The following is a 9,144-nucleotide window of genomic DNA, read 5'->3' as shown; positions in this document are numbered from 1 at the left end:
CATTTTTCTCACCATAATAAACTAGTTGGTCATCTTGATGCCCTCCATCTTCACCCCTGCAATCCCAGGTCTGGGAAAGGGGAGAAGAGCCCCACAATCTGCCTCCTTCCCCAATTCAGACCCAGAAAGGGATGAGAAGCACTAGAGCAGGGCTTCTCGAACTGGGGGGGGGAAAAGACATCTCAGGAGGGTCACAAGGTTCTAAAATGGGGGGTTGCAAGCTGGCAGCCTTCACCTCAAACCCTGCTTTGCCTCCAGCATTTATAACAGTGTTAAATCTATTAAGAGGTTTTTTTAATTTATAAGGTGGAGTTGCACTCAGAGGCTTTCTGTGTGAAAGGGACACCAGTACACTGTACAAAAGTTTGAGAACCACTGTACTAGAGCTGCAGACTAGAGGAGCAAACGCGTTACTGGGGCATTGCACAGTTCCCGGCTGGGCTGGGGCACTGGGCAGACCTGGGACCCCAGGTTAACTCACTCGAATCGTTCAGGGCCGGGTTGAGGCTGGAGACTCCGCACCATCCAGCAGCATTTTTTTTAACATGGGCATAACTTTGCACTTTGCTCTCGGGTCCAGACAGCGCGCCTGCTTTGGGGCCAAAATCACCCCACCCCGACTGGTAGTTCCTGCAAACCCCCAGGATCCTGGGGCCAGTCTCGTGAGCTCTAGGCGCTCGCAGTGGGCCCCGCTGCCAGGCGCCCTGTCCCAGCGCTGGGCGAGGGGAACGCAGGCCCCCCGGCCCCCGCCTGTTCCAGTCCTGTGGCGCTGCGCTAGGTGTACGGTCCTCACTCAATGCGCATGCGCGGCTGGGCCCGACGCGCAGGCCCCTTTAAGAGCGCCGGGGGCGGGGCTGCTTTGCAGACGTGGCGGTCGCGACAAGCCGCCCCGCGCGGAAGGCGCCGATGAGCGGCCGCCGCCCGGCGCCATTGCCATGAAGAGTTCCTGGGGGAGCGGCAGGTAAGTGCTGCCGCCCGCGGAGAGGGACCGGCACGGCTGCCCTGCGCCCCCCGACCCCTGGCACCGGCGGGGGGGGCAGAGCCTCCGCCCCGCCCCCCGTGTCGCGCCACAGGTGGGCGAGGGGCGCTGGGCGCGGCTGAAGGCTCTGCCCCGGGCGGCAGGTGTTTCTCTGCTCTCCTGAGAGGCGTCCCGGGCGAATGGCCGGGCGGAGCCAGCCCCCAGCCGGAGCCCTGCCCGCCGCGGGCAGCAGCCGCGCGCACCCGTTCGGAAACGGTCTCCAGGCGGACGGCGAGGCGCAGGAGGAGGACGGGGAGGTGTCGGAGCTGCGCCCCAGAGGGAGGGAGAAGGTCCGGCGCAGCACCTCGCGGGACCGGCTGGATGGAATTGTGCTGCTAACGAAGGACATCCAGGCAGGCGAGACTCTGAACGCGATAGCGCTGCAGTATTGCTGCTCGGTGAGTCCCGTGTACAGAGCGGGTCCCAGCGCGGGTTGTACTTTTGCCCACGAGCCGCTCAGGCCCAGCGGGACACGCCGAGTGTTCCCGACAGAAACCACACAACACGAATGCTAAGCTGCGTGATAGTTAAGCCCCCGGAAATCAAGAAATGTCCAAGTTAAGGCTGACAAGGTGAGCGAGGTAATATCTTTATTGGACAGCTTCTGTTGGTGAGAGAGAGACGCTTTTAAGCCATACAGAGCTCCTCTTCGGACCTGGAAAAGGTACTGGGAGCATTAAAGAAATGCTACAAAATATTAGTATATGCCTTACGGTGTAGAAAAAGGTTTTAGTGTTTTCAACTATTGGTTTAGCTATAATCTTGAATGTATGTATAGTAGCACCTTTCATCCAAATGGAACCTAGAATGTTTAAAAACTTTACTATGTGTAAAATATGCTGACATTTCACATCTTTGAACTATAGCTCCCTCTGGGGTGATATGTGACAGCTCTTCAGCAGCACATAACACAACAAAAGGATTTAATGTTGTAATACGTGTATTGTCACGTTTTCATTCCAAATCTTCATACCACATTTTACAGATTATATTCTTGAAAGCATTTCCTGGATGTTATGTATTTTGGAAAAAAGTGTGGTGTGTTTGAGAGAGAAGGTGAGGCTGCATCTGAAGTCTATCACAGTGCATAGCCACAAGTGGGCAGACTTATAATAGAGTAACCTGTATGGAGACATTTCTTGATTTGGATGCCGAACAGCAGTGCTCATTAAATGTTTTCATATGGTACTTTTAATTTTTTTCTAAGAAAAATAGAGAAGAGAAAATAAGTAACTTTGCTCTCCAGGACTCTGAAATTCTGAAGACCAGCCATAAATGGGTATTGGCACATGTAAATAACATCACTAGGAGCTTACCTCCCTCCCTGTGCACCTTAGGAGGGCCAAGAGAACGCTCTTCTTACATGAGCTGTAGGGTGCTGCTAACTTTGCAACATCTCCACTTTTAGGATTTTTACTTGGATGAGTAGTGTTTAGCTTCTTGGCACTCTTGCATAGTCTACTAGTATTGAGCCAAGCCAAGGGTTTCTGCAGAGCTCTTGCCTCAGCTAAAGTGAACCTTCAGTACACTTCTCACTTTGTAGTTAAACTAGCTGTACATGTGTGGTAGTATAGCCTTCTTGACCAGAGTAGAGAGAAACTTGTACAAAATCTGAGCTACATTTGCTCATGCAGCTTTCAAAAGCTCGTAATTTGGTCAATAAAAAACAATTTTCTAAGGAATGCTCAGAGGTGTTCTTATATGGCTTTTTCATGCAAAATGTAAACTTTCAATTCTCTAGCCATTTTGACTGTAAAACAGTTTTAAAAAAAACTTGGTGAGTGAAGCAGAAACCTTATTTACTTGTTCTCAGATGTTTTGCTCTTATTCTGGGTGGGTGTGGGGGGCAATTGGTGGGGAGGGAAGAGAGCCTGTCTACAGAGACCAAGCCTGTAAGATGAAAAGCTTTAAATCAAATGTTCAGATACTTAACTTTTTAACTGAAATCTTTCTTTTTTTTTTGTTTTTAAACTACCCCTTCTTTAATCATTTTCTCTCCTCTCCCTCTTGTCTCTACCCTTCACAAGCTTATTTTTTGTAGCTGTTTGTAATGTAACCTGTACTGGAATATTTTTTGTGAGAGTTAATAAGTGGAGCTCTTAAATCTGTAGGAAACCCTGCCCTTTCTCAAAGGGGGGAGGGGGAATAGGAAGACTTAATGCCCTGAGTTATGCCTATTGTTGCACTTGGGAATACAGAGGCAGAGATGGAAGAACTATACTAGATGAATGAGGGTAATTTTGTAAAGTAGGAGAACTTCTATCTACCTAGATGTTCCCGAACACGGGTCGGCAACCTGTCAGAAGTGGTGTGCTGAGTCTTCATTTATTCATTCTAATTTAACGTTTCGTGTGCCAGTAATACATTTTAACATTTTTAGAAGGTCTCTTTTATAAGTCTATAATATATAACTAAACTATTGTTGTATGTAAAGTAAATAAGGTTTTTAAAATGTTTAAGAAGCATCATTTAAAATTAAATTAAAATGCAGAGCCCCCCGGACTGGTGGCCAGGACCTGAGCAGTGTGAGTGCCACTGAAAATCAGCTCACGTACTGCCTTTGGCACGCGTGCCATAGGTTGCCTACCCCTGGTCTAGAATAACCAAACCACATCTGACAGTAATAGTATGTCTGTTTGCAAAACACTTCATAAACTAATGGTTATCATTTCTTTGAAAGGGAGGGAGGAGTATTATTTCCATTTTTATAAATAGTTATTGAGACACAGGTTGAGTGACATTTTTCCCCCCAAGTTCAGAGGGAGTCAGTGATTATTTGCATTAGAATACAGTTCCTGCCTTCCAGTCTGTACTTCAGTTCTTGTCTGTTTCAAAAATTTAGCTTGTATTTGGAACTCTTTGATTCCATGTCTTGCATCAAAATATTTTCGATTGGGTTCCATTTATAATGTGGGATTTCCCTTTTTAGGGGTGTACACTGTCACTCAGCGAGGCTAGAGTTCTTCTTCAGGTTTAATAAACCTTTCATGTTGTTTAAACTACATTGCTTTAATTTTTTATTTCCAGGTTGCAGACATCAAGAGGGTTAATAATCTTATCACTGACCAGGATTTTTTTGCGCTGAGATCTATCAAAATTCCAGTGAAGAAGTTCAGTGTATTGACTGAAACGCATTGCTCTCCAAAAGGCAAGCAAGTTTCAAGACCTTTATCATCTACTCAGTTTTCCCCAGAATTCCAAGAAACATCCCCAGCTTCTGATTCATTTTCCTGTAATGAGACTGTTGGCAACTTCTTGAAAGAAGTGGATCGCGATATAGAACAAATAGTAAAGTGCAATGATACGAAAAGAGAGAATCTTAATGAAGTTGTTTCTGCCTTATCCGCACAGCAGATATGCTTTGAACCTGATGCTAAAACCAAAAAGCGGAAAGATCCCTATTACGGAGCAGACTGGGGCATAGGATGGTGGACAGCAGTGGTGATAATGTTGGTGATTGGCATAATAACTCCAGTTTTTTATCTCTTATATTATGAGGTTTTAGTGAAAGTGGACGTTAGTCACCATTCTACAATGGAATCTGCCCACTCACTAGTCACAGCACCATCACAACAAAAACAAATGGAATAAATCCAGCAAACATCATGGATGTTGAGAGTGAGGAGGAGCTTCAGCATTACAATGGAAAGTCCCAGGAGACTGTTGTTCATAGACATATATAACATAACTTTCACATGAAGAGAGAAACAGTATAGAATGCAAAATGCATCTGGAATGGAATGCAAAGAATAGATATTACTGATGTATACATTCCTTCTTTTTGGGCAGTATTAAAGTACAAGGATGCTTTGCTTCCTTTATTTAAATAGTTGTGGGAACCTGCCATATTTACATAGGAGATAATCCTTCTGTGGGTCACTTAAACTGTCAAGCATGTTGACAGATGACATTACCAGGTTTAATGTGAGATTGTCATGGTATAAATGTGTATGTAAACAGGTATTTTTGAAAGGCTTTGCACTTTTTTCTATTTAAATATAACCTGTTTTTGTTTTGTTTTTTTTTAATTAACGATTGCTGTTAAGATGCAGTTCTGACAAACATGAGATAAATGAGTACAATTGACTATAATTTGCTATCTGAAAGCATCTGCTTCAGCATGTTTAATTTTAAAAATAAATATTGTTTCATGCTTTATTTATAATATATTTAATGGTATATCCCAGTTTGGCTGTCAACTGAAGAGAACTACTTCCCACTTCATAATGTATACCACTGAATACATATTTAGTGTATGGCTGGTGTAAATTCTGTGTGTAAAACCTTTTCCATATATAAAGTTCAAACCACTTTTTTCCTTAGATCAGTGTGAAACTTTCTGAAAGGAAAATGAATGTTGGGCTGAGAACTACTGTTGACTAGAAAGATGTACCAAATTAAGCTTAGTAGACTGATAGAGCACTGCTTATGTTGGACTTTTTGCACTATAACTACTGTCTTATGTAATAGACATCAAGTGGTGAGATTGCAAAGACATTTAATAGAAGTTTGTGAGGTTTTCACAATCAGTGCACAACCAAACAGTTTATTAAATTCCTCCTTTGAGTATAAGCAAACTTACTTTACTACAAGTAAGGCCCAGTGTTCAGACTGGGTCTCATTTTCTGCTGCAATCCAGTCAATAGGCTCATAAGCCCTCTTTTTAAATGTACTTCAGAAGCTTGTTTGAGGTCACTTTGTGTATAAGTGAGCTGTGCTCTGATGCCTAAACACAATCCAGTTGTTGAGACAGAAGTTCTTGTCCTGTGTAATAATTAGCTGCTTATATTTGAATAACTAGAAATTTGGCTAAATAACATGCCTTTTTCTGTTCAACTACTTGTATGGGAAAACAATCCAAGGGATGTAGCATTTCCTTCCAGGGCTCCTTACCTTTTTTGTATTATTAAGAAAATGTCACTCTCCTAATTACATCTTACAGTGCAGAAAACTGGTTTTCCTTGGTTGAAACAGCTGGTGTTTTCAGGTGTCTGAGTGGATGCATATGGTAATATGTACGAGGGCTTCAGAAGCACCACTCTTTTTCGACTCACTCCCACAACACTTCAGAGGGAAACCCTGTGGAACCTAAAAGAGAAATTTGGCTTGCGGTGACGGTGCAGCTGCTGGCAGTGCCTTACTGCCCCCATGATCCTTGTCAGTCTCTTGTGTTCTTAAATTTCTTCCCCTGAAGAAGGCTAGTCCCTGCATTTAAGCAGTCACCTAATTTTTTCCTAAGAAATATACAGCTAGAGAAGAGGAAAATTAGTTTTGAACTTCCTAATTTTTGTTTAAAGAGGAAAGGGAAGCTAGTTATGTATTCCTTTATAGGGATTTATTAAAATATGAATTAAGATAGTGCCTATAACTTACACTAAATCTCATTATTTGCCCCTGAAGCAAAGTTATCACTGTTATCCTCCACTCATGATTATTTCACCATGTGAGTAAATGGATAGGCTTTGGCAGCAAAAGAGACTTGAGTGAAAAATACTTCTCTTCGATGTTATATTTTGTATTTAAAAAGCATCTTGTCCAAGTGTACAGCATAAACAAGTGACTCTGAGAAACGGACATACCTTTTAAAAGATGGAGTACTTACAAACACTTTATTTAGAAATTCTGATGTCTTACAGATTTTAAGGAGGGCAAATGCAGTTTATTGTTAAATGAGGCAAACATGGTTAACTGGCTGTATTTTTAGTTAAAAATTGTAAAACTTGACAATACAAAAATTGCATTTTAAGGCTGAAGTGGTCTAAAGTTTGATGGCAGGTGGAAGTACACTTTGATCCTGTGAATTTTTATTTTGGAGCTATTCTGAATTGTTTGATAAAGTGGCTGCGCTCAGAAGAATTTGATCATGCAAAATTTCTTCCAGAGAAGACCAAACTAGCTATACAAGTAGGAATTATTTAACATTTGTTTTAGGAATAGTTCTAAAATCTTTTGTTACAAACATAATAGGTCAAAACATTAAACAGTTGAAGTTTAAAAACAGTTGAGATTGCTTTAATCTAGGATTTCAACATTACTTTGAAGGTGCCTTAATAGAAATCATATCTATGTAGGATCTGGAACTCTTTAAGCATAGAATACAATTCTGTGCTCTGAGCAAACTTAGGCTTGCTCCTTTTGCTTGCCTTAACTAACCTCTTGCCCCTATGGCAATGATTACTTTTGGAATTACAAAATGTTAATGCTTTATGATATCAGAGATTGGTCCTTTTAACGCAATAAAAAACTCAAGAGAATTATTAACAAGCTGAAAACATGAAATTAGCTTGTTTGGGATTTTCAAAAGATACTGAAAATAACTAGTATGCAATGTAAGTGTGACTGCATACACACATGAGCAGACAAAAGAAAATGTTAAATTGCTAATATTTTGGTAATAGATTATAATCAGATTTGGTCATATTCTAATTCAAGATATGAATGGGTTCTATACTGTTAAAATATAAGAAAAGAGACATTGCTACTTATGTTGCTCTGTGGCATTATATACTAAGAGCCTTTGTTTAGCTACATCTCACACAAGTCAAATTTGTGTTTTTTATTTTAAGGTCTGAGAAGACTTGTGACTTATTGTCAATGAGTTCTTAAAAAAATGTGTACTGCAGCAAAGGTATAAACTTTATCTTTTAAAGTATTTTTTGAAAAAATACTTAAGAAAAAACTGTTTTGAACAACATTCAGTTAGCTTATATAACATTTTTAAGAGCAGAAAGTTAATTTGATCAGAGTCTGACATAGGTTTCCCTTGAATATAGGACTCCTGTTTAGTACTAAAGGGAGTTGCTTGCATGAATTTGTTTGCTTCTCTGTGGGCAGCCTTGTTCTGTTGCAATTGTACTATCTTTTCGAAACTACGATGACAGATACTGCAGTATCAGTTATTTACCTGTAGCAGTAAACTAGCTGATTGCTCTTTGTGATAGAAGTGAAGTGGTAAAGCCAGATTCCTGTCAAAACTGTTTTAACAGCGAAGTTGGAATTGTAAAGAAATTTATTACATGGTGCATTCAAGTGAAGAATCATGCTTTAGATTAAATACAAAACATGATTTGCTCAGGAAGTCAATTTTTAATCTAAGTGCATATTGCACTGTTGGCACATATGTAAATGTTTTATTTAAATCTGATATATTTTTGGAGTACACTACCACAAATGGTCTTTGTATAACAAAGTATTTTATACAGGATCAAAATGTAATTAGATGTGAAATAATGCAGTGCTGAAGATGTAAGCCTCTTATTAAACCTTTTGTTCCTTTTACTTGCTTCATAGTTTTGGGAGAGCTCTGAGCATTCTAATAAAATATTTTTGTGTGCAGCGAAATGTGAACTTGACAGCATGTTCTTGTCCCTGCATCTGCTTTCCTGAGGAACTTGCACACTTGTCTCTCAAGCTGATATTGGTTAGCCTATATAAAACCTCAAAGTAAACTCCTTAGGTTGGTTAATATCTGTGTTTATATGTTGTGTAGATCTCAGTCCAATATTCACATCTATTGGTATGACATTACAGTATGGTTATTCACCCTCTATTGTATGAGTAGACTCTCAATTTCAGATAAATGACTGCCTTTGACCTACCTAAAAACCATGAGGTGAGTGAGGCAGTTTTAAAAAACAAGCCCAAGAAAAGTAACCCCAGTTATTAATGAAGCTAATTTTCAGATGCCAACACTTTCACAGGCTGGCAAAACTACCTTTCCAGTGGTATACTATGCTACTTTCACCTGCCACTGTCCTAGGAATTTGCAGCTGAAATCCTATTTAACTTTGTACAATTGTTATCCAGAGTCAGAAGTTTTCTTAAACCCAAGTAAACAATGTTTGTTCACTCTGCTAACATTGGGGAATATTAATCATGTTCTAAATAGTTAAAGGGACTGTGCCAATTTTGGAATGCTATCTGAAAAGTAGTTCTAGGTTTCATGCAGACCCTGAATAGTATAGTTTAATGCTCTCATCTTCATCTTTCCCTTTAAGAGGTAGACATTCACAGGTATGCTGCTAAGTTCAATTCTTGTATCAGACCCTGTTCAACAGAGTAAACAATCAATATAATTTTACCAAACTTTATTCTTAAAGGGCTGTGCTAAGGTATGGGCATGCTTG

The 9,144-nt window shown here is 40.6% G+C and overlaps 1 protein-coding gene across 1 annotated transcript; it reads left to right on the top strand.

The window, feature by feature from the left end:
• Nucleotides 1–890: 890 nt before the first annotated feature.
• LYSMD3 (LysM domain containing 3) lies at nucleotides 891–5,063 on the top strand. The gene is given in 3 exon segments (XM_045022207.1): nucleotides 891–1,416; nucleotides 4,046–4,595; nucleotides 4,598–5,063. Coding segments are annotated over 3 exon segments (912 nt in total). The 5' UTR covers nucleotides 891–1,158; the 3' UTR covers nucleotides 4,702–5,063.
• The last annotated feature ends 4,081 nt before the right edge of the window (nucleotides 5,064–9,144 follow it).

This window comes from Mauremys mutica, chromosome 6 (assembly GCF_020497125.1).
Source record: "Mauremys mutica isolate MM-2020 ecotype Southern chromosome 6, ASM2049712v1, whole genome shotgun sequence".
NCBI classification, from domain to species: Eukaryota; Metazoa; Chordata; order Testudines; family Geoemydidae; genus Mauremys; species Mauremys mutica.
This window is presented reverse-complemented; position numbering and strand designations above follow the sequence as displayed.